Genomic DNA, 23,432 nt, shown 5'->3' with positions numbered 1-23,432 from the left:
TAACGGAGGGATACGTAAATATAAACGATGAAACGCTTCTTCATAAAACGCTGAACTATGCTAAGAGGTATGATGCAAGATAATCTATAAAACAGGGAAGAGTAATATATATAAATGTCACAAGCTTTGTGACCTTTCCCAGTAATATGCTCCCTTTATACCACGTGCTGTCTATACATAATACCTAGGTACCCAGTAACTATATGATTAATCTATCCCTTTTTACCTTTCTATACGCGCAACCGGCTTCCCACAAGCAAACCAAGATACGCAAGGACGCGGTATACAGAGCCGATAGCAAGTAAATATCCCAAATTACGCCAATGCCAGTCCAGATGGAAGCCCACCTGCTGCGCAGCCAACTCCACATTGTAGAGATACCGGAAAGGGCTGACGAGCTGTCCGAAATACAGCTCGGCAAGCCACGTACCCGGCGACGCTCGCCATAACCACTCCACGTGCCAATCTTTGACACTGGATAAAGGCGGCGCTGCACCTGATAAGATACCGACGATCAGGCTGATCATGGTCGCTATTAAAGGCGCGTCTTCCCGTCGGACTATCATGCTGATGCAGCTAGCGAGGCCGTAGATGCAGTAGAAGTATACGAGGTTTGCGAGGAAGGCCGTGCCCCAGGGGATAATAGGTACAGAGAGCAGAAGGATCACCGTCGAGAAGTGCATGCAGCCGAACACCATACGAGGTATAACGGAGATGTTCTTCGCGAGGTAATATGCGATGCGCGAGTGGCCTGCTTCGGATTCTCGGCGGTATAGCAGCATCTCTTCCGAAAAGACCTTGACGCCGGGTGCAGCGGCCACGAGACCAATGGCAATGGCCATTAGAAGCGCTAGTTCGGGAACCGACTTGATATCCGTTGCTAGGGATAGGACATCGTACGGCGCATTGTAGATTCCAGTGAACAGTACACCCTTTTTCGAGTTCTCGGCCAATCCAAGGAGTAACCCTGCCACCGTAGCCAGTCCCATCTCGAAGCAGAATGCTGACTTTGTTCGCCATTGCTGGAGCATGGCGCGCGACAGACATAGCCAAAGCTGTTTCCAACGCGGCGCACCTCGCTTCTTCAACAACTCTCGACCCTTCGAGTTGTTCTCCGCGATAGACGTCCTTGAGTATCTAACCGAAGCATGCTTTTCCTTAATCGACGCGTTTCTACTTGATTGTGCCCAATTTGCAATCAGTGCTTCCTTCGATATGTCGCCGGTCCGCTTATATATCCTGCCATTTCCGGTAATAATATCCGTAACAACGTCGCCGAAGTTGCTGTGCGGGGGGAAGTTGAATCCGACAGTTTCGAAGAATTCCTGCACACCGGCCTCCGGTCCCTCGTAGATGATCTGTCCGTTTGCTAGTAAGATGAGGTCGTCGAGCATTTCGAAAATCTCCATACGCGGCTGGTGGATGATCACAATAACGGAGATGCCTAGTCGTGCAATCGCTTTAAGTGTTCGCATAATAGAGGACGCAGCCGTGGCGTCAAGACCGCTGGTAGGTTCGTCGAGGAAGATGGCCATAGGGGCTGCGGCGAGTTCCATTCCGATACTAACTCGTTTCCTTTGGCCACCACTAATAACGGGCTTCCCAACGCTGCCGACTAACGAGTCGCGGACGTGAGACAGTTCCAAACAGTCGATAACCGAGTTGACGTGAGCTTTTATGTCGACATCCTTCCAAGTTTGAGGTAAACGTATTCTTGCCGAGTGGAGGATATTTTCGTAGACGGTCAGTTCAGGTAAGACAACATCGTCTTGCGGCACGTAACCAATGAGCTTCTTATATCTCTTGATTTTCCCAGGCACGTTGTTAATCATGACCGAACCGCCGGTATTAGTCGTTTTCCCCATAAGAACGTTTACAAATGTACTCTTTCCGGCACCAGAACCGCCCATGACCGCCGTTAAAGAACCACGGTCGATGGACCCCGTAACGTTTTGCAGGATCGGCTTCGGGTTACCTTTGGGCTGGAAACTGAGGTCGGAATAGGCGAACGATAGACCGAAACGAGCGCCGTCGGTTGCTCTCCGCATAGATTCAACAAATGCTCGGAGCTGTGGCGAGAATCCGCTTTCGGTAATGTTCAATGTAGAACTCTGCGGCGTTGGGAATTCCAGCGCAGCTTCGAAGCCAGTCCACGCATCTTGACCCGGCATGTATGTCGCCTGCATCGGCACCATCTCATGGTCATTGTCTACGTCGTCGGAGATCTCCTTGTAGCCTGTGACCTTTCCCACAAATGTAGTCCTCCTTTTCAACTTATTGCCGATGGATTGTTCGCGGGCCCTCCAGAAGCGCTTGCGAACGTAATATAAAACGAGTAGTATAGCTATGATGATGTCGACGAGGATTAAGACGAGGATCGGGATTAGGAATGTTTCGAATGACGATCCTTCGGGACATCTACTTCCAACGCTGCACGGTGTAGGCGAGGGGGCACCGGGTTGACAATACGAGCCGGCCGGACAGGTAATCATTTCGTTGCGTCCGGGCGGACAGTAATACCCCTGTTGGCAAACAACGGGCTCGAAAGGACCCATCCCGAAGTTTTTACCATTGTAAGTGCAAGTGAAACCCGCCAGTCTCGCTATCTGGCACTCTGTTATAGGAGGGCAGAATTGCGGTAGCGAGTTTACGGTGTTATTAGTACCTAGTTCAGTCATCAGCACGCCTTCTGCCATGAAACTATTTGGACTTCCGGCTTACATAGAAAACCCTCATTGCACCCGTTCGTCTCCCAGCTCGACGCATTCTGAATCGTGATCGGAAGGGCTCCGGGTCGCCAACAAGGGGCGGCATCGACAGGCGTGTCATCTCTTTCGAGTTCTGCTGCAGCTCTATAATAGGAAGTAGAGAAAGATGTGCGGTTCTCGCCCGTGCACGCTCGATCCCAGACGCTAAGTTTGCTAGTATCGAGATCGATTAAGGTATGAGTAGAGTTATCTACCATGAAAGCCTTGCTGGTGTCGGGATGATTCGTCGCATCCGATATGAGGAGCTCCTCGGGTATCTTAGAAGGCCCTATACTATTAAACCACTTCCCAGTCGTCACATTATAAACACCCTGCGTCTGGTTTCCTATACACTGCCATGCTATATTACTGTCTGAACTCGTCGTTCCCCGTAGAGCGCAGAGACATGCTTGCGTATCGAGAAAAAGCGGCCCTCTGGATGGTTCTTGAGGGAAGAAGGGGTCTTGCGGGATGGCGAGAATCGACATTGTGACAATTCCGTTGCGTCTACCTCGGCGGGATCCGCCTCTAGGAAATAGTCGGTGTAATATCTGTGTCGAATCAACTCGATGTGATAGACCTATTCATCGCCAGTTGGCAGTAAACAACAAGTTAAACACGGTTTAGTCTAAGTCGGATTCAATAAATGCTATACTTGAGTAACAGTGTATAGAAATATAAAAACTTGGACAATGTTACTCGACGAGCGCGGGTTTCCCGAGACAACTCCTCGACAGACTGTCTAACATTTTGGTAACTAATCCTAAAGGCCGTAGAAGGTGGGATAGGCGGCCACGACATTCTACATAAAGGGCCGGTATGCTGATCCCGTATAGGATACGGGTCCTTGGACCTGCGGAAAGTCATCCTGATCGGGAAATGACCTATCGTGGCTGCGCATGGCGATGAAGTTGAAAGGATCAACAGCGAAGGACTTTTTTTTTTTTCCAACGCCCTAGACCCCCTACAGCTGTGTAAATTACAAAACTACCTTACCTACTAGGTATACCTAACTGTCAGCCTTACCGACTCCCTGTTTCTTTGCTTCTCCCTAGCATCTCTAGCGGCTCTTGTGCGGCGATGCAACTTTACAATAGCTTAGCGGTGCTGAGCTCGTGGGTTCTATTAATAGAGGTGCTACGTCAGGCTTAGCATACTTATCAGACAGTGTGCATACTAGTGAAGACTACAGCTATTTTCTTCGAAGAATAAGACCTAATGTACATAGTGGATCGAGCCGTGGTTCCATTAATAACACAATGCCAGCTCTCGCACTCTTGACAAATCATACCACCCTGGTGACCCCCGTTCAGACTGAAAAGTCGGAATCGAAAGACGAATGTGAGAAATACAAAGGAATGCATAAATAAAATATAACAATAACATAAAGAATTGTTTTTTGAACGAACGAGCTCAAGTCATAACGTCTCAACTATGTTCGAGTTTTAGCGGGTATGCGAATCATCCGAGCTTCATCACGAATAAATCCTTCACCGCGCTACTGAGGTGTGGCTGGCGCGGGTAGAAAGACTGCGGGTTCGCAAAGCCTACTAAACCCTTGTTGGTTTGGTTCATTTTGCTGTTGGCTCAGCATCTAATTCCCGAGCCAGGCGATCTCTCTCGGCCTCTGCTTCATCGAACAGGATGACTACTTCCGAGTGACCGCGGGTTGTAGCTATCTGCATCGGTGTGTCACCGTCGACATCGACGTTGTACAGGTCAGCCCCGTGCTCAAGGAGGAGCCGAGCTATGGCGAGATGTCCCCCATACGCACACATACTAAGTGCCGACCAACTACATAGTACGCGTCAGTGTGTCTCAAAATAGCACCTTCAGGGTTTACTAACCCCCATCGATCTTTTGCATTCACGTTGCACCCGATGCTGAGCAACTTGGCAACTTTGTCAATGTCGCCATCGCTGGCTGCTTGCACAAGTGCATCATCCTTCACAAAGAGCTTTCGGATAAGTCTAGTAGGGTCTGTGATTGACTTCTTCCTGACCGATGGAGCGGTGGATTCGACGGTAAGTGGTTTGAAAACCTCGTCTAGAGGCCTTTCGGCCTGCTTCTTTCGCATCTCTAACTCGAACTGTTCGTTCGCTGTATTCATATCAGCGGACGAAGAGACGATACTACCGCCATAGCCAGAGTCGGAAAAGACTGTCTTATTTAATTCGGCGGCGGAATCCTCATTAATGAGCCCCTGTGCTAGGACCGACTTCATCCAGTTCGATATATATTCGTGATGTTCTTCTATGATGGCCGGCGAGATGCCGATGTCCTCAAGTTCACGCCGCAGTTGGGCCCACACATCGGGAGATTCGATCGTCTCGACAACGTCCGGAGTGGTAACAACGGATCCTTCCCGATATCCGGCACGTACTTCGCAGATGAACTTATTTAGCTTCTTTTCGATCCTCGTCGTCGATGAGCTTTTGACCAGTGTCAGTGTATTTAAACGTGTGTGCATTTTGGCATTACGGACCTGACTAGAGTGCTGTTAAAGGCTGTCAAGAGTGTTGCATTGCTCACCAAGCGAGATCTAATGTCAGCAAGGTCTTCTAGGCCGAAGCGCATCCGGTCCCAAGTCCTTTGAGCTTGTGTTCCAAGTCGCTCATATGACTTAAGCAGCTTCTGCAGATCTTCTAACGTCGCGTTGCAACCATCGGTCAGGATGTTTAGACGATTCTTTCGAGAAGTGTTCAGCTCCGGGAATTCATCGATGTAGTCTTCGGTCTCTTTGAGTACGACGTGTAGGGAGGCCACTTCGCTTGACAGACGCTTGAAATTTTCGCCCGAATCTTTACATGCTTTGTATACATTCCAGGCCAGTTTGGAAGCGAGCACCAAATCACCGAAGCCTACGCCAAAACTCATATTGGTTTGGACAATCTAAAAGCTGTCTAATGTTGAGACTGGCCTGAGAAGTAAATAATATGATAATACGCATTTTGCGCAAATTTCTCAAAATGTAGGTCATGCATACCCGTCAATATTTATCACACTGGCTGGTACGCGATGATACCATCATAGATCATTTAAACTTATCAGCTTCTCCCGCTTCGCGAGTAAAGCTAGCCTCAACTCGGAACTACTTAGCAATCCATGAGGGCAGGGCAAGGCAGGAATAAACAATACCAGGCACTCGAAGTTATCACACCTGAAGCTCTTGCATTTGGTGGTGGCTAGCTTACCGCTGTGGCGCTCGACTTCAAGGAATATACATATTCCTACAGAAAACGCCAACACTTGTCGACCAATCAGCTAGTGTAGACTGACCAATAAATGATAGGGTATTCTCGTCTAGCATCGGCCACGAAGATGAGGATAGGTCATGAATAGCTATCCTGCTACCAGATATCGAGTGTGTCTCGAGATTGGTAAACTCGATGCACTAGAGTTGCTATTAGTTATGGGAACTTTAATGATAGTAAACTCGTAACGTGGAAAAAATAAATGTAATTCAACCAGACCGCTAAATTCCTAGCCATGGTCGATAATGCAGCTGCGAATATTACACGAATACCTACTGCACTGTGCTCCATGGTGACGACGATGAGCCTTGCACCGGAACCAAACGCTTGGGTCTTGGCAGCTTGAGTTTATCAAATTCCCGCCTGAACATCCTGTTACCCCAAGCTACACGGTATTTTCCTGGCCGTTGACTGGCTGCTAGGGTATTCAGCTGGGTGGGACCGTACAAGGTAATGATGAAGCCTGGGGGCTGAAGGATCACAACCTAGGCGTAGCACGCCAAAGGGAGATTAAGTAGGTTGGTAGGACTTTTTGTCAAGAGTCAGTACCTAGGTAGGTAACCATTTCGGACTGGGTTCCATTCAGACGGTAGTTTTCTGACTGCAGTTTGCAGTTTGCAGTTTAGAATTGCACCCTTGCTTGTATGTGATTCCGTAGGTGGATCTGGGAGAAGATAGGGTAGGGTTAGGTAAGGTAAATAAATTACCTACCATCCGTTTAAGATGTTAACAGGGATATGAGATTATTAGGTTCGCGCTTGGTCGGATTCAAGAGCGAAACATTAGTGAAAGGTTAAAATAGATATCACATGGTTATCACGTGATTCCAAAAAAAAAAAATATGCCCCGCGTTTAGACGCGAATATGTACATACATGTAGCAATTGGCGAAATCGGGGCGGTGACTCAAATTCAATTCGCAAAAAATTACCCCGCGATCAAACTCACAAAAAATCTACGTGGGGCCGACTTACACGAATTCTGCCAACTTACACAATATCGCAACAACATTCAGTCACCATGGCAGATCAAGCACCTACTGCAGAGGTTGCTAACCTGCATCTGGATGAAGTCACCGGAGAGAAGGTGTCTAAGTCAGAGTTGAAGAAGAGACAGAAGCAGCGCGAGCGAGATGCTAAGAAGCAAGAGAAGGCCGCAGCTGCCCCGCCTAAGCCTGCCTCTGCAAAGAAGACGAATGCTGAAGCTGATGAGAAGGAGTTGACTCCTAACGTTAGTCAATTGACATCGTCATAGTACTAGTACTACATGAACTAACTGGAATTAGCAATACTTCGAGATTCGATCCCGCGCCATCTCCAAGCTTATCGAATCTAAGGAACCTTATCCTTACCCTCACAAGTTCCATCGCGACTATGACCTAAACGATTTAGTCAAGGAGTACGGTCACCTCAAGTCTGGAGAGCATGACAAGTCAAAGACTCTGCGTGTCGCTGGAAGGATATACAACAAGCGCGCTTCCGGTAGCAAGCTGCTCTTCTACGATATCCGCGGAAATAATGGCGTCAAGGTGCAGATTATGTGCCAGGCTCAAGAAATCCGCGAAGGAGCACCTGCCTTCGAGAAGCAACATGACCACATACGACGTGGTGATATTATTGGTGTCATTGGTTACGCTGGCAGAACTGCTCCCAAGACCAAACTTGAGAAGGGCGAAGAGGGCGAGCTCTCCGTCTTTGCTACAGAGGTGATCCTTTTATCCCCCTGTCTGCACCAATTGCCGGACGAGTACTACGGCTTCAAGGACCAAGAGCAGCGTTACCGCAAGCGCTACCTCGATCTCATCATGAACCCCAAGACTGCTCAAACCTACCGCACCCGCACCAAGATTATCAAGTACATCCGCAATTACCTCGACAATGCCGGTTTCGAAGAGGTCGAAACCCCCATCCTAAATCAGATCGCCGGTGGTGCTACAGCCAAGCCCTTCCAGTCCCACCTTAACGACTACAACATGGATATCTTCCTGAGAATAGCACCCGAATTGCCCCTCAAGATGCTGATTGTTGGAGAGTATGACAAGGTTTACGAGATTGGCCGTCTATTCAGAAATGAAGGTGCCGATCTGACCCACAACCCGGAGTTTACGACTTGCGAGTTTTACGAGGCCTATGCCGACTTCAACGATCTCATGAAGAGAACCGAAGAGCTTGTCTCTGGTATGGTGAAGCATCTTACCGGAAGCTACACAACCTCATTTACCACACAACATGGCGAGACGTACACAGTTAACTGGGAGGCCCCATGGCGAAGAGTGGAGATGATCCCTGCCCTCGAGGAAGCAACCGGAGAGAAGTTCCCTCCTGGCGATCAACTACACACAGATGAGACAAGGGAGTGGCTCAAGGGAGTTTTGAAGAAGGTCAACGTTGTTTGCCCCGAACCCCAGACTACCGCTAGGATGCTCGATAGATTGACTGGCGAGTTCATCGAGGAGACCGCAGTCAATCCGACCTTCATCACAGAGCACCCCAAGATCATGTCACCATTAGCCAAGGACCACCGCACCAAGCCTGGTCTAACAGAGCGATTCGAGGCCTTCGTCTGCAAGAAGGAAATCGCCAATGCCTACACCGAGTTAAACCAGCCGTTCGAGCAAAGACTGCGCTTTGAAGAGCAGGCCAACCAGAAGGCCCAAGGAGACGACGAGGCCCAGATGATCGACGAGACCTTCCTGAACGCTCTTGAATACGGTCTACCTCCGACCGCCGGCTGGGGTATGGGTATTGACCGACTTACCATGTTCCTCACCAACAACTACACTATCAAGGAGGTGTTGCTATTCCCCTTCATGAACCCCGAACAGAAGAAAGAGAGGCTCCCCGCCGATATCGAAGAGGCAGGTGCGGAGGAACCCCATGTTAAGGTCGAAGGAATTCGTAAGTGTTGCTCGTCCTAGCTCTCCACTTATTGATGTATCGTAACTAACCACAACCTCCAGCTCACAAATAATGAGGAGCCTTTGGTATTGTTGAAGGACAAATCCCGTTTATACGGGTGTTGGCTTGGGAAGTATACTGTCTACGGTGTTTGTACAGTACTTAGCTAGATATTCCAGGCAACATCAACGCTATGATCGGCACACCATAGAGTGGAAATGAATAAAAAAAAGTTGAGACTCTACGTATAATACATGGTATCTATCTAGTGAACAAGGAACGTCTTAAGCATCGTACATTCATTAGCCTAGCATAGAATATGGCTGGGTTACCGCGGCTGAGCTACCGACGCCAACCTCTTCTGAACCTGCGCGATCGTCGCTTTTGGTACCCGTAGGCGATGGCCAAGGACGAGGACTCCGGTTAATAATGCCAAACTTCCCGCTTGGTGCGCGGCGGCAAGCGAAATAGGAACCATGTAGATAAGCGTGCTGATACCGAGAGCGACCTGTAGACATACGAGATGCACAATACCCATCGTGCCTTTCTTCACATTCTTAGGCAGTACGGTGGCAAGTCGGCCAGACCGCGAGTACGCAAATAGTGCGAGAACAGCACAGAAGGTAGTTGTAGCGAGGATCCGGTGGTCTAGCTGCACCAGACTCGGGTTCTCTAACATGTTGCGCCACCATAAATCGGAGTTATCCTCCTTTCGCGAGTAGAACTTGTCCCAGAGCTCAGACTTTGGCGGGGTTAGGCCCAAGCCCATCATAGGAAACTCGTTGTAGATAAGTCCAGCATCGAGGCCGGCGACCAGGGCGCCGGAGAGCACGGTCGTGAAAACTAGTACGGTGAGGGCTGACACGTAGCGCCGGAAGGGGGCGATGGCGGGGCTCTTCAGGGCGGAGATGACTTTGCTGGCGGAGGCGGGGTCGGCAAGGAGACGGCGGGTGCGCAGGATGCTTAGGCCTGTGAGCAGCATCCAGGAGTAGCAGACGAAAGCCGTAGCTAAATGAGTAGCAAGACGGTACTGCGAAACACGGGGATGCGATCCCGGCGCAAACAAATCGTCTTTAAGCCCGGACTTTACCATCCACCACCCAATAAACCCCTGGAAACCGATAAGCGCGGAGATACCAACGAGGTGTGCGGCGACGCGGGCGGATACACGACGGCGGGCAATCAGATACACGGTCGGCACCGCGAATGTCAACCCGATAATACGTCCCCATAGTCGATGCGTCCACTCCATGAAGTAGATCTTCTTGAACTCGTCGAGATCCATTTGCGAGTTCAGCATGCGGAACTCGGGTGACGCCCGATACTTCTCGAATTCGGCCTCCCAGTCGGCTTGCGTGAGGGGGGGCCGGGACCCGGTTACGGGCTTCCATTCTGTTATGCTGAGCCTGTTTTTTGCGCAATTAGATATTTAATTCTTTGTATGTATACTAAAGTAATAAGAGGAGAGGTGCAAGAGGGGTAGTTCATACCCAGACTCCGTTAACCGTGTAAGCCCACCAAACACCACGATACCAAAGACACTCGCAGCACTCCCAATCAGCCAATACGCCACGCTCTTAGAACTCGTCTCGGGAAACACCCTCTTCGCAACTTGCGTTGCTTCAGTCGAGACAGCCGCAGACGTAAAATACCGAGCAAACCGAGCTTTCGACTCGCTACCAACACCGGTACTAGCCTGTCGCACCTGGAGGGCCCGGAAGATCCGCGACGAAGCAGCTGCGCGAGGCTGCTGGCGGAGGCATTGGCGGCAGACGAACTGACTAGGCGTTAGCCTGGCCGTCGCCCTGCGTATCCCCGGGAGAAGAAGCGACATTTGGGGGGTGTTGTGAGGATTATTCCCCTCGGAGAGAGCAATGTTGAGGACGCAAATGGGAAGGTTTTCATTTCCAATCATACGATAAGATACCGAGATACATAGGTGCTGTATGTATTATGTAACCAGGCGTTTAGCTTCCCGCTAGGAGATTTGATGATGCTACTAGTGTAACTTTTGTACTACATACGTCAATATAATTGTATAATATCAGCTAAACTTAATTTCTACATCTCAACTTCCTCATTTCCTCTTTTCATTTTGAGTGCGTGGTCGAGATCTTGCGCAATTCGAATGCTTTATTATTTTCTTACTACCTTTATGGTGTATATGTGTATATGTGTATATGAATCGCTCATCGCTCGTCGCTCTATTGTAAAGAAACTAAAATCATCGCACTTATTATAATCGTGTACTGGTGTTCGCACTGTTTGAATAGCCTCACCACGCCTTTGCTTAGTGGTGTAAACCGTGGCTCCCTTCTATTTTCTTTTTCGTCTCTCATGCCCTTCTTACCGTCCCTTTACCCCTTTCCCGAGATTCAAAGCGTAAAAGGTTGACGGGTGTACCTTATCCCGACATCTCCTGTCTCCTAAGTTCCTCTTCCCCTTCTTTCTTTCGGAAGAGCAGGATGTCTTTCAAAGTTCGACCCTGCTTCTTCCCTTCGTAGAGGGGCTTGTGCTCTTCGTGGATGTCGTGGTCGTCGTTGTAGTCAACATGGACAAATGCCCGTTCGACATCACCTAAGCCTAGAAAACTCTCAGCACATTGCATATATTTGCCCGGCTCCGAATACATACCCTCAAGCTTTCTCTGCAAGGATTGGCTCACATCGTGTGAGATCTTCAGCGGGATATCTTGATCCATAACAATATCAACTTCGACATAGTATTTCTGTCCGGCATGGTATGCCCGGCACTGAAACTTTTATTAGTATTATCTCCACTGGGCTGAGGCCGGCGTTGGCTTACCGTGTCCACCTTCCGAACTAGGGGATCGTGGGTCATGCTTATGTAGATGAGCTTAGACACGAACTCCTTTGGAGCCGACTTGCCCACAAGTAGCCATACTTGCTCGAAGGCATTGGAAATCCAGGAGAAAAGAATTAGGAGCGCGATGCATATAGCACCAATGGGATCTAGATACCAGATAAACCGGTCACCGACTATTGACATGACCAGACCGAATACGTTGACAACGATATCATTGCGATGGTCGATCTACACCTGATCAGTAACATCACTTCAATAATCAGTAAGGGGCTACATACGAAGAAGACATGGACTGATGGATATCTGCGGTACGTGAGGCAGTAAAACATCAGACTGCCCTTTGCAAAGACTAAATCCTTGTTAACTACAAGATACAAGCATCTGGATAGATTCCCTTACTGGCAATACCCACGAATACGATGGGGATGATTTGGAGGTCCTTAGATTCGGATGGCCCTCCTCCGAGGGTACGTGCCGACTCGACCTATAGGCCAAGAATTAGAACCACCGATCCCGACGGGCTAAAACGCCATGGGGTAGCAAACTCACGAGAAGTTGGATTGCGACGGTAGTCATCAGAGCACAAAAGAGGATAATTCCGATAGTCTCAATCCTTGTGCGGCCCTACGTGGCTATGAGCTTACAACCTTGATGGCCATACTGTCGATAGGTACTCACTACTGGATATTTATAGATGCTAGCTCTGGCCGCCATACGCGAAGTTATCAGCATTACAAAAGACGAGACAAGGTCCATCTATCTCTATGGTCAACTAGCAGCACTTCATCAGCAGTTTAAGAGGATTACGAACAAAAGCATCAGCAGCAGTGGCGAAGAGCTATTCAGACGGTCAACTAGGTTCACATGAAAGGACAATTCGCACCCAGGGTCATTTACCGATAGCGACCCAGTCGAGACGGCAGCGTATAACTGAATTACGAAAAGGCAAAAGTTCACCGTAAAGGAGGCATTGACGGCGAACTTGATCTTTGGAGCCACTCGGGCGTCTTCCTCCACTTGCAACCGTTCCTCGTCGTCGGCACCCAGGAATTGATCGATAAGCTCATTCTGTCGGGTGTAGAACTTCTTGAGATCCTTCTTGTTTCCATTGGGATGGTCGATTTTCATTTGGCGCCGGCTGATATTTTCACGTCGATGGCGACCAAAATTCAAGGGGTCAGTTGGGTTGCCTTCGGCTGCGGAAGATGTTGCCGCCCCTCCCGCCTGCGTGGCTGACGACTCCTCGACCGATGTCGAAGGCAAGCCGTCGTCCTTTTTGGAGTTACTTGCCTCCTTGGGCACAGCAGATGCAGATGCAGATGCAGATGCAGGCGTAGAAACAACGGGACCGGCGCTTGCTGGAGCAATGTTGTCTTCACCTCCAAGTCAGTTGGTGTGCTTGTCTCGAGTCTTTCGCCGCATTTTCCTAATTGGGGATAAAAGGATTCAAAACGCTTGCGCGTCCGGATGTGGATGTTTCCATGGAGCCTCATAACAAAATCAGACGAGAATAACAGTAAAAAACGACTGACCTGATGGCTGAGCGGTGTTTCCTGGTTCCTGATTCGCCATCTCGAGATTCGTGCTCTGAAAAGCCTTTGGGGTGCAATACAGAAGATGTTTCCGAATGACAGTGGGAGAGGGCGATCGCTGCAAGACGGCTCATAATTATATCCAACCTGGCTCGAATACAAATGTGAGGGAGCCAACCGTGGTCATAGGTTGCATTGCACTCCATCATACTCCACTGGCACCTTGACGGAATACAACACCCTTCCTAGTCATTTCGTCTGCCAAGAAAGCTTTGCTGGTCTCTCCTCAGCAAACCCCCGCGCGGAAAGCGAAAGAAAAAAAAAGCTAAACAGGGATTCGATATGCCGGCCCCGGTTTGTCAAATGCTCCGCTTAGACCGCAATTTTTCTCCGTCTCAAACAACAACGATCTTGGCAAAGGATTGCTCGCATCGGTAGAGGGCCGATCACTATCAGATGCGGAATGCCCCATTGGCCCAATTTTGTTTCGATTCAGGCGGACTTAACCTTTGCCGTGACTATCACGTCCTACCTGTCACAGCCGGAGACCAGCCATCCAGCCATCTAGCCATCTTACCCCGGACTCTCGTCTGCCAAGCCGCATACTGTTTTGGGCAGCGTTCAACCTTCTAGCTTAACATAATAACTACGCAGGCCGCATTAAAGTAAACCCACAATTATTGATACTGCCAAGAGTCTTAATTGTTTTCCCCATACATCTACGACTCGAGAAGTCTTATTCCTAACAAGGAATGTCGACTATCAGGCAAAACCCCCGACTCGCTGAAGTCATAGCAGCCGCAGCTATCGACGCCTCTTCCGCATACTGTGGAGTTGATCGGGAAGACCGGCCCGGGTATGTATGTGGCTACGAAGCTTACTACATAGGTATGAACATACTGATATATCAAAGTAAATCTCCTAGGGTAAGTAGTGGGCCTTGTTTGAGTCCTACAACCTTCACTGTTTACACTACTTTCGGCGTCATCTTGACCTTAATCGTAAAGCTTGATTAGTTTTTTGTATATCCAGACGAGGCTAACAATAATGGAGCGACGTAGTAGTAATTTATCAAGTAATGAGATGGAGCTTCACTGAGGTTATAGGTGGAGCCTCCGGGGTGAGGCTCATGCCAGGCTCTCACAAGCACAGGCGTGATCTTCAGCATCTAAATGCCCACTACAGTAGAGATTGCACTATTAATGGGTTTCTGCACGATGCAGACAATTGCTGTGAAACAACTCTGGCGGCATTGACCAAGCCGATCTCTCATACAATACAGATAATGAACTCGACTAAGACAAGGGATCCAAGGAGTTGGCTGCTGCCGTACGTTTGTACGAGCAAAAACGTCAAGAATAGTCGAGGATATCTATTCTGAATCCATGACAGTGCAGATGCATATGCAATTTCAGTGCAGATGCATGCAATTTCAACATCGAGTACCATGGATCTTCGTCTTGTCATAGTAATGCATATTAAAGCAAAGGCCCAGCCTGACCTTCCAAGACTTTTGATCGATATTCATATTCTTCTGTGCTGTGTCCTGGTCGAGTGTTATGGGTCTTCGTTCTCTTTCACATTCTCTTCTTTTTATTTATATTCTCTTCTCTTGGCGTGGGGATTGAAGCCTCTCGTCTGTTGTTTCTATTTATACACCCAGGAGTCGCCGGACGGCTTCATATTATCCCTTTTTTGTCCTTTCTCTTGAGCGGGGTTTCCAGTCGCCGGATTTTCGACTTCATCCTTTCGCTTTTTTGTGTACTCTGTTTGGTTAACTACCTAGGTACCTAAGTAACTTAGATATTTGAACATCATGTCGCAAAATACGGGAAATGCAAAGCCTGCTTGTGGCGGTGGTAAGCAGGCCGGAGAGTACGATCTTACTCTACACACGGTTGGACTGTGTAAGTGCTGAAATCGAGATAATACGGATCGTAATCAGCTAACAGTCTCTTAGTCCTTGTCCTGACTGCATCAATCTTCGGTATGCAATACTTCAGATGTTTATAATCCGTGGCACAATATTGACAAGTCGTTTTTAGGGGCTGGCTTTCCCGTGGCCGCGAAGAAGATCAGCTGGTTGAAGGTACCGGAAAAGGTGTTCTTCGCCTGCAAACATTTCGGAACGGGTGTCCTGATAGCAACTGCTTTCGTCCATGTATGTTGTGCCAGAGGATATCTCTATATTTCTATCTAACCTATATCTCAGCTTCTCCCTACAGCCTGGTTCAGTCTTTCAGACCCATGCCTTCCGGATCTCTTTACCAAACAGTACCCCCCTCTTCCTGGTGTTATTATGATGACTGCCCTCTTTATTCTGTTTGTCATTGAGATGTGGATGAACAACAAGATGGGTGGACATTCCCACGGCGGCGCCGCGGGTTTCGAGCACCACGCACCCGCTCCAATGGTTGTTGCTCAGCCTCAGTCTCAGCCTCAGCACCGTGCGCAGCCATCTGATGCGACTATGGTGGGCTTTGAGGCCGAAGACGTGGAATACGAGAAGAGGATGGCCAAGGAGGTGCACGACCACAACCCATACCCATACCCTGAGGACGATCTAGACCTTCCCCGATCCGAAATGCCTCCGTGGTTCGTCGTTTTCTACGAGCAATACGTCCGCCAACGTCTCGAGCTCGTCAACATGATCAAGGCATCTGGTGGCAACATGCCAGTACAGTCGGAGTCCAAGCAGGAAGTAGTGGTCAGCGAAAAGAGCATGTTTGACGAGGAGGGCCAGCCGGTTGACCCCATGGTCTACAAGAGGATGTCCATGAACATTACACTGCTTGAGGGCGGTATCCTTTTCCACTCCGTCTTCGTCGGAATGACTGTTTCTATCACCATCGACGGCTTTGTCATTCTCCTGGTCGCTATCCTTTTCCACCAAATGTTTGAAGGTCTTGGTCTTGGTTCTCGTATCGCCGCTGTTCCGTACCCTAAGGGCAGTATCCGACCCTGGCTATTAGTGTTCGCTTTCGGAACGACCGCCCCTATTGGACAGGCCATCGGTTTGGCTGCGCGTAACAGCTACGACCCTAACAGCGCCTTTGGCTTGATTATCGTTGGTGTCTTCAACTCTATGTATGTGAACTCTTGTGCCAGTCTGTTAAGATTTAACGCTAACATAGGTATTGTATTGTAGCTCTTCCGGTCTTTTGATCTACGCCGCTCTGGTTGACCTGCTCGCTGAAGACTTCCTCTCCGAAGAATCCAGCAAAGTGTTGACGATGAAGGACAAGAAGATTGCTTTCATGTTTGTCATCTTAGGAGGTAAGTTTTCATACAGCCCGCCCCGATTATTCTTAGCTAACTTGAGATAGCTATCGGCATGGCTATCGTCGGTGCCTTCGCTTAAAGAGCAACTATGAGAACTACGAGAAGATCCGGGGAAACGAAAACATGAAGCCACGATATCATAGTAGTATTATCATACTACTTAAGCTGCGCTACTTGAACGGAATGGCATAAGTGAGCCATCAAGCGGGTAGGAAATACATAATAGGGTGACGGCCATAGCAGGAAACTAGGACATTGGAAGTTGTATGAAGGGTCTCCCTTGTCAAATTGTAATTTTACAAGACAGTCCTTACCGCATGCACCAGTATTAGCATCATCTACGCAGCATATGGTTGGATTGAGCATAGGAGCGAAATAAAGCGCGATAAGAACGTTGCTTTCAACTTAGGCAGAACGACCGACGTCTATAGGACGTCGAGTCGAGGAGACGGGGGGGAAATGCTGCCGAAATAATTTCGGGGCATACGAAAATACCGAACCTCTGCCAAAAAATTCCAGAGGCGACGGCGACGACAGGGCCGAGTCGGAGGATTAGGTAGTTATCAAGGTATGAGGAGCGCGCGGAGGACATTAACGATTCTCATTGGAGCGAAAAATGTATTACTAGAGCGAATCCGGAGGCTACTCTGATAGCATATGAAGAATACCAAAATCAAGTCAAACTCGATATTTTTTTCCTTTTTTTCCCCCTTCTTTTCCCCTTCTTTTCCCCTTCTTTTTCTCGATATTCTCCAAAGACCAAGACGAACTGCTAAGTTGGGCAAGGGATTCTACCTCCGAAATCTGGCATTACTAGTACGGCGATATGCACGTAGTCAGCCCGGAACCGGATCCGGTGGTTCTGCAGTGAACCCCGGACTTTTCTGAAACGAGAGGGTTCGTGGAGCCGCGCATCGTGATACAATGCCTAGAACCGCAGGTCGACTACCAACGCATGGTGGTATTCGGGAAGTGGGCACGTGCCGCGTTGCCTACCTACCTAGTTTGGGCTGTTACCTTATATATACTACACTACGGCTTGTCTGTATGTATGTATGTATGTCTGTATGTATGCCTGTATGTATGTATGTATGTAGGTATGTATGTAGGTATGTATGTAGGTAGGTATGTAGGTAGGTACCTATGTATGTATGTATGGCTGCGGGATGGGTTTCATGGTTCCGGTGGTAGGAAAGGGACGACGGGTGGAAACGGGTTCTGAAGTGCATGCCATGATGCTGCCAAGGACGATGCGAGGGAGGCATTTCCGAGGACGCAGGGTGTTTTTGATGGAGATTGATAATGATAAGTAAGGTAGTTATACGAAAGGGTTTGTATTTTTATGGGCGTTTAAGGCTTGACGTAGATGATACGTTTCGAGTTGTCGAGGTTTGCGTAAGAGGTATTCAAGAACGCAGACAACTTGAAGCTCAATGCTGGTTGGTAAATTCGTTGCAATATCAGTTATAAATTCAAGTCATTCGCTCTTCTGTTATTTTCTCTCGGTCTATGGCCATATCCTTAAGTTACAATGCTATCATAGTGTCCGGTTTAGCTTTCGAATATAGGTTAAGTGTAAGTTTTTGAGTACATCTACAACACGCAGGATATTATCAGTGTCCGCTCTACAACCATAGCGTGCTCGGGTTAAAGCTCTATGTTATAGCATCGTGTTTTAGAGTGGAAAAGCTTACAACTTAGTTAGAATAGTATGATATTTCAATACTATTCCTCTAAGAGCTACCCAGATACCTAATGAGTGACAACTTAACTCGCTCCACGTCTCCTTTACCAACAACATCTTCGTGTATCTAACGAGCGGTTTTCTGTACAATATAACAAAGTAGTACCTCGCCAAATGCTAAAATTAATGACTTTGGTAGGTAGTTCCAACATCTCAATAGACAATCTGTACCGCTTAGTTCCTCATAAAAAAACCACACGATTCTTAGAAGTAGAAGCACTCGTCAGACGTATTCAACACCGCTCCTCCATCCTCCCATTCCCTCTAAGCTCAGCTCTTTCTTGAATTCCATCTGCTGTTCATTAGAGAACCGTTAGATTATATTCAGCCTTCCTAGCTCAGCTATAAGTTCCTCATTGTCAATTATGACGTATTCCTTCTCCTCAGTCTTACGATACCTATTGAAATCAGATTTCAAATGCCTGCAGGCGTAGAATACCTGCCCAACTACTGGATTTTTTAAATGTTCATCCCAACGTCCTACCAATAACCGCTTGCTTGGAGTTTTACAGCCGCAGTCTGGGTTTGTAGGATCGTTTCCACGAGCATTAACGAACCCGAAGAAGTGTTTGCAACTTTCGCATCTGTAGTATCGACTTCCAGCATTTCCATTACGAAGGTTGTCTTTGGTCACCTTCGAAGTACCGCGCTTGTTACAGGAACGGCATAGCGGTGCAGACTCCGGGAAATCCGTAGTTCTCTGTATATATCTAATTAGGACAGAGTAGACTAGACCGTTATCCCACACTCACTTGTTCTTCATCTATACCCGGAAATAATTAACAGACTTCATCTACAGTAGTCAGACGCCTATACGGGGTATCCATACTAGATGATGTTCTCGATACGGGGTTATTTGCGTATGGTAAGAACGAGACAAGATTCTCACGAGGTAGAGCAAGAAGCATGAAAACCACTTCGTTATCTCGCGAGGAACTCTAAATTTAGCTCTGGAAGCATGAGATGTATATACTGAAGATATTCTTTGTTCTATGTAGATGTCAAGAGCCTTGCAACAATATTAATTAATAAACTAGTCCCGTTGGTCAGCTGCCTACAGCTAATATAACCACCCGATCAGTCAGTCATCTTAGGTACCTCCTATGCTTTTACTTCAGAGATAAAAATTCAAATTACCCCTTAGTCGCCTCATATCCCCCCTTTTCCGGACGTTATTCAGTCGCCCATCTACATTTCACAAACCAAGAACTACATTATGATACAGGTCAACTCTGAGGAGAGCCATGCCTTCCAATGCCAAGACAAAATACGAAGAGACTGGAGACAAAACCCACCCGCAACTAATACATTCTACGATCACGACGGCGACCTTTGTTGTTTAACATATCTATACCGCTACAGCATCAAGTGTGGCTAAACTAGTAGTAATGCACCGATGATAGTATATCTTAACGATATATGACTCGTTCAAGTAATTTTTTGATCGAATCAGATCATTTTATACTTATCCTCAAAAAAGGGGTAAGAAAGTCAGGATTACAGAAAAGGAACTTTAACACCATCACCTCAGGAACAACGAAACTAGCAGAATATAGGTATCAGTTATTACATTGAGCTGTCAGGTATATATCTCTAAGTGTTCATAACCTATGCTCTCTTTCTTTGTTCTCTGAAAAATAGCAAGGCGCCGAAAGGAATCGCCACTAAAGCTTGTCTGTGAGTCAAATCGTTATACGATATAGCTTAATTACTTATCAGTAATAATATGGTTAAACCTATCGACATGGGATTCTCATATCAGGAGTTAACTTCGAATAGGCAATAGCCTATTTGCTTTTTGAACATCAATGCTTCAAGCTAATAAACGGGAAGAAAAAAAACAATTTCTTTATTAACACCTCGCCAAATACCAAAGGAAAGGATATCCATGTGAAATCCCAGCTTCATCATAAGCAGTCTGCGCCATTTCGTAATTCGTTACTCATAAGAGAAGTACCAAACTACCCCTGAAAGCAAGAGCCTTTGCTGAACATATCCAACGCCGTCCCTCCATGTGCCTGTTCCCTCTGGTTTCTCAGCTCTTTCCCAAATCCGAACGCCATCATCAGTCCAACGTACAGCCGTCAGATTATCTCAAGCCACGCCAGGTGGTCTACAAGCTCCCAGTCGACTACGACATGTTCTCCTCGCGCATCCCTACATTCCCTATAGTATTCACACATGCCACTTCTGCAGACGTAGAACAGCTTTCCTGGAGTTTTGGCATTGTAAAATCCCGACATCATCCGCTTGCTTGACAATCCACATCTACAGACTGGGTTCGTCGGGTCGTTGCCGCGGGCGTCGGCGAACACTAAGAACTTGCCCATCGTTGGACATCTGAAATACGGGCGTCCCGCGTTGCCGTTGATATTCGACGACGACGTGGTGGCCGTGGAAGCAGTTAAGCCGCAGTGACGGCACGGTATTGGCGATGTCGGGTAAGAAGCCGAAGGTCTCGCTTTTCGTAGGACCCATTGCAAGTCAGACCAGTCTGGCGCCCGGCCCTTACGGGCGTCTAAGGTGGTGTCCTAGATGGGATAATACCCGATTAGGACATGAAGTGGGCAAACCGGGGCCATCATAGGCTATTATATGGTTAAGATATACACTTACATCTGTATCTCGCCCACAAAGAAATCTTATAACGTCTTCCAGCGTATTTAAATGCATGGTTGTCGATACGTCTAAATGATACTATTTGTGTATGGTAATAGTAGGATAGATTTCTCTTGATCAAACGGTTACAAACGACTCAGAGGCCAGGCTATTATAGCATAGATTAATGTAATAAATTCATTGGCTAGGTACCTATAGGTGGTTGTTTGCAACTAACAAAGCGATCTGATTGGTCTATAATTTGTATATCTCAGGTACTTTAAAGCCTTTTTACACTTTATTCAAATTCCTAAGTAGGCATCAATCCCACCAAGTACAACAATATCCTAGAATTCGATTTAGTTCTAGAAAAAGCCAGGCCTTGTAGTCCTAAGATAAAATATGATGAGGCTGGAGATAAAGGCTACCTAGGTACTAACACTACCTACTTATAGAGGTACTTAGTACAACGGTGTCCCTTGCTGTTTATCGTGTCTACTACGACCGCTGTAGTAACAAGAGCAGCTGGAATAATATTGATATACTAGTACTAGCATGTCTCAATTAGATATGAATCGTTGAAGTAAAACCATTAAATCACATCGTCTTACATCCTCCAAAAAAGGCATTGAGAATCAAGTTCAAGCTTACTAAGAGCCTTAATACTATCATAAACCAGTAATAACCTAGCTAGTAAAGCAATATATGCTAAATTTCTGGCAGTTAGTTATTGTCAGGGTATAAGTACCTGGTTAGGGGTAGACTCAGGGTTAGATCTAGGATTGGGTATATAAGAGGCGCGCAGCGCCCTCGTAAGATGGTAGAAGGCGGGTGTTGATAGTTCAATTTTATCTATCCTGACATTCACTCTATGTATGACGTTCATCAAAGGTATAATCTCTGATAGTTATTTCTAAGTTCGTACGTATTAGACTCCCTTTTTTTTCATCCGTCCCCCCAGGAGGCGGCAAAAGGTAAAAAAGGGGGTAGTTTATCTACGCAGCTGCTTAAAACTCGAGATGTGTCCCTCGTTTTATTAGAATTTTTGCTAGATACCTAACTTCATGTTCTACTTAGGTAATAATATAGCATGTTAAGTATAATTAAGAAGGCGTACTATTCCAATAGCAATACTCGGTTTTCAAGCTACCTACCTAGGTAGACAGTCTGGGACAATTTGCCTCTCTTCCTTGCTCCCCTTTTACCCACCGACAGTATCGTCGTATCTCCAATGAGCGTTTCCATGATCAAGATAACAAATTAACGCCTCAATAACTGCTAAAGGAGATGACGCCGGCGTAAAGTCCCCATATCTGAATAACAATATGTGCCGTTTCGTTCTTTATAAAAGAAGTAACTAGTTATGGACAATCTGCAAGAGTAAAAGCATTCTCCGTACGTATCCAACGTCATCCCTTTATCCTCTTTCATTTCGGCTCTTTCTTGAACCTGAACGCCCATCGTAGGTCTTTTATGTAATCGTCAAATTATATATAATTCTACCAGTTGACTTTTAAGTCCCGGATCGATTTTGATAGCCCTTTGCGTATTATCATCCACGCGTGGCACATAATAACCACATATACCTTGTCTACAAACGTAGATTATCTGTCCGTAGTTTTCTGTATTCTTTCCTCCTATTATCTGTTTAGTAGAAAACCCGCATCTGCAGGTTTTGCGCTGAGGTTTGTTGCCACGGGCATCAGCAAATACGAGGAACTGATCGCAGGGGCCACATTTGAAGTATGGGCGACCCCCGTTGCCCTTAGAATTCGTCATATTTGTGAAGTATTTGGTAGCAGGTTTGCGGCAGCTGAAACATCGTGGCGGCACTATTGGGTAAGAAGCTGAGGGTCGTTGTGTTTGTAGGTAACTTCGTAGCCCAGCCGGTCCTAAGTTGTCTATGGTGGTTTGCTATACCCATCAGGACATAAGCTGGGTAAACGAGCAATTGTATCACACTTACATCAATATCTAATTCCAAAAGTATTTAAAGAACTTCCACCAGCTTTGTTAAAGTTATATCAGTAGGTGTTTCGAACATTGTGCTGTTGCTGATGATGAATTCTATGTGTATAATAATAATAGAGGATGGCTTGCTCTTGAAAGAAAAAAGACGCAAACGCCACTACAACACATCCAAGTACTAAAGCCTCGCAGAATAGAATTGGTTAGGCACTGGTTAGGCATCTGCAACTAATATAGCAATTTGACTGGTCGGTCATCTACGTATCTACTTTGGGAGGTACATACTTGAATCACCCCCCTTTTGTAGCACCACTCTATTACAACACGGTAATATTCTAGAAAGCGATTAGATACCAAAGAGAATCATATCTTCCAGTACTAAGATAGTATATGATTTGAGAATAAAGGCCATTCACCAGCTATACTCATATTCTTAATATGATCACAATAGTGGCGCTTGCAATTTACCCCTGATATCTATAATTACTATAGCAGCAAGCGCGACCGCACAAGTATTAATACATTAACAATAGTGTCTTTAAACCATGCCTGAAATAGCAAAGTAAATTTTCTGATAAGATTGTC

The 23,432-nt window shown here is 47.0% G+C and overlaps 8 protein-coding genes across 8 annotated transcripts; 2 read left to right on the top strand and 6 right to left on the bottom strand.

Annotated features, from left to right (window-relative positions):
- Positions 1-49: 49 nt before the first annotated feature.
- F4817DRAFT_331246 (uncharacterized protein) lies at positions 50-3,782 on the bottom strand. The gene is made up of 2 exons (XM_049302487.1): positions 2,722-3,782; positions 50-2,665 (listed from the first exon to the last, which is right to left on the bottom strand). Exons 1-2 carry the CDS (start codon positions 3,233-3,235, stop codon positions 231-233), a joined length of 2,949 nt encoding a protein of 982 aa, XP_049161028.1. The 5' UTR covers positions 3,236-3,782; the 3' UTR covers positions 50-230.
- Positions 3,783-4,318: 536 nt separating this feature from the next.
- Positions 4,319-5,624, bottom strand: F4817DRAFT_313845 (uncharacterized protein; the record flags this gene model as incomplete). The annotated part of the gene is made up of 3 exons (XM_049300314.1): positions 4,319-4,541; positions 4,595-5,179; positions 5,233-5,624. 3 exons carry the CDS (start codon positions 5,622-5,624, stop codon positions 4,319-4,321), a joined length of 1,200 nt encoding a protein of 399 aa, XP_049161027.1.
- A 1,129-nt stretch (positions 5,625-6,753) lies between these two features.
- Positions 6,754-9,142, top strand: F4817DRAFT_331241 (lysyl-tRNA synthetase). Its single transcript, XM_049302486.1, has 3 exons — positions 6,754-7,230; positions 7,286-8,897; positions 8,960-9,142. The coding sequence occupies exons 1-3, from the start codon at positions 7,021-7,023 to the stop codon at positions 8,968-8,970; spliced, it is 1,833 nt and encodes a 610-aa protein (XP_049161026.1). The 5' UTR covers positions 6,754-7,020; the 3' UTR covers positions 8,971-9,142.
- An 83-nt stretch (positions 9,143-9,225) lies between these two features.
- F4817DRAFT_313843 (COX15-CtaA-domain-containing protein) lies at positions 9,226-10,731 on the bottom strand (the record flags this gene model as incomplete). The annotated part of the gene is made up of 2 exons (XM_049300313.1): positions 9,226-10,303; positions 10,388-10,731. The coding sequence occupies 2 exons, from the start codon at positions 10,729-10,731 to the stop codon at positions 9,226-9,228; spliced, it is 1,422 nt and encodes a 473-aa protein (XP_049161025.1).
- Positions 10,732-10,906: 175 nt separating this feature from the next.
- On the bottom strand, positions 10,907-13,814 carry F4817DRAFT_32794 (uncharacterized protein). The gene is made up of 10 exons (XM_049302099.1): positions 13,256-13,814; positions 12,621-13,096; positions 12,535-12,561; positions 12,402-12,479; positions 12,273-12,347; positions 12,123-12,207; positions 12,002-12,072; positions 11,703-11,951; positions 11,532-11,649; positions 10,907-11,480 (listed from the first exon to the last, which is right to left on the bottom strand). The coding sequence occupies exons 1-10, from the start codon at positions 13,293-13,295 to the stop codon at positions 11,302-11,304; spliced, it is 1,398 nt and encodes a 465-aa protein (XP_049161024.1). The 5' UTR covers positions 13,296-13,814; the 3' UTR covers positions 10,907-11,301.
- A 951-nt stretch (positions 13,815-14,765) lies between these two features.
- F4817DRAFT_331220 (Zinc/iron permease) lies at positions 14,766-17,223 on the top strand. The gene is made up of 6 exons (XM_049302485.1): positions 14,766-15,162; positions 15,216-15,242; positions 15,301-15,416; positions 15,468-16,342; positions 16,404-16,531; positions 16,582-17,223. Exons 1-6 carry the CDS (start codon positions 15,072-15,074, stop codon positions 16,614-16,616), a joined length of 1,272 nt encoding a protein of 423 aa, XP_049161023.1. The 5' UTR covers positions 14,766-15,071; the 3' UTR covers positions 16,617-17,223.
- Positions 17,224-20,025: 2,802 nt separating this feature from the next.
- On the bottom strand, positions 20,026-21,024 carry F4817DRAFT_32754 (uncharacterized protein). Its single transcript, XM_049302047.1, has 2 exons — positions 20,898-21,024; positions 20,026-20,812 (listed from the first exon to the last, which is right to left on the bottom strand). The coding sequence occupies exons 1-2, from the start codon at positions 20,952-20,954 to the stop codon at positions 20,366-20,368; spliced, it is 504 nt and encodes a 167-aa protein (XP_049161022.1). The 5' UTR covers positions 20,955-21,024; the 3' UTR covers positions 20,026-20,365.
- Positions 21,025-21,904: 880 nt separating this feature from the next.
- F4817DRAFT_331215 (uncharacterized protein) lies at positions 21,905-23,008 on the bottom strand. Its single transcript, XM_049302484.1, has 2 exons — positions 22,846-23,008; positions 21,905-22,793 (listed from the first exon to the last, which is right to left on the bottom strand). Exon 2 carries the CDS (start codon positions 22,656-22,658, stop codon positions 22,362-22,364), a length of 297 nt encoding a protein of 98 aa, XP_049161021.1. The 5' UTR covers positions 22,659-22,793; positions 22,846-23,008; the 3' UTR covers positions 21,905-22,361.
- Positions 23,009-23,432: the final 424 nt, after the last annotated feature.

Source organism: Daldinia loculata (assembly GCF_022478755.1).
Source record: "Daldinia loculata strain CBS 113971 unplaced genomic scaffold F4817scaffold_12, whole genome shotgun sequence".
Taxonomy (NCBI): domain Eukaryota; kingdom Fungi; phylum Ascomycota; class Sordariomycetes; order Xylariales; family Hypoxylaceae; genus Daldinia; species Daldinia loculata.
Note: the sequence above shows the minus strand (reverse complement) of the source record. Positions and strands in the feature narration are given on the sequence as shown.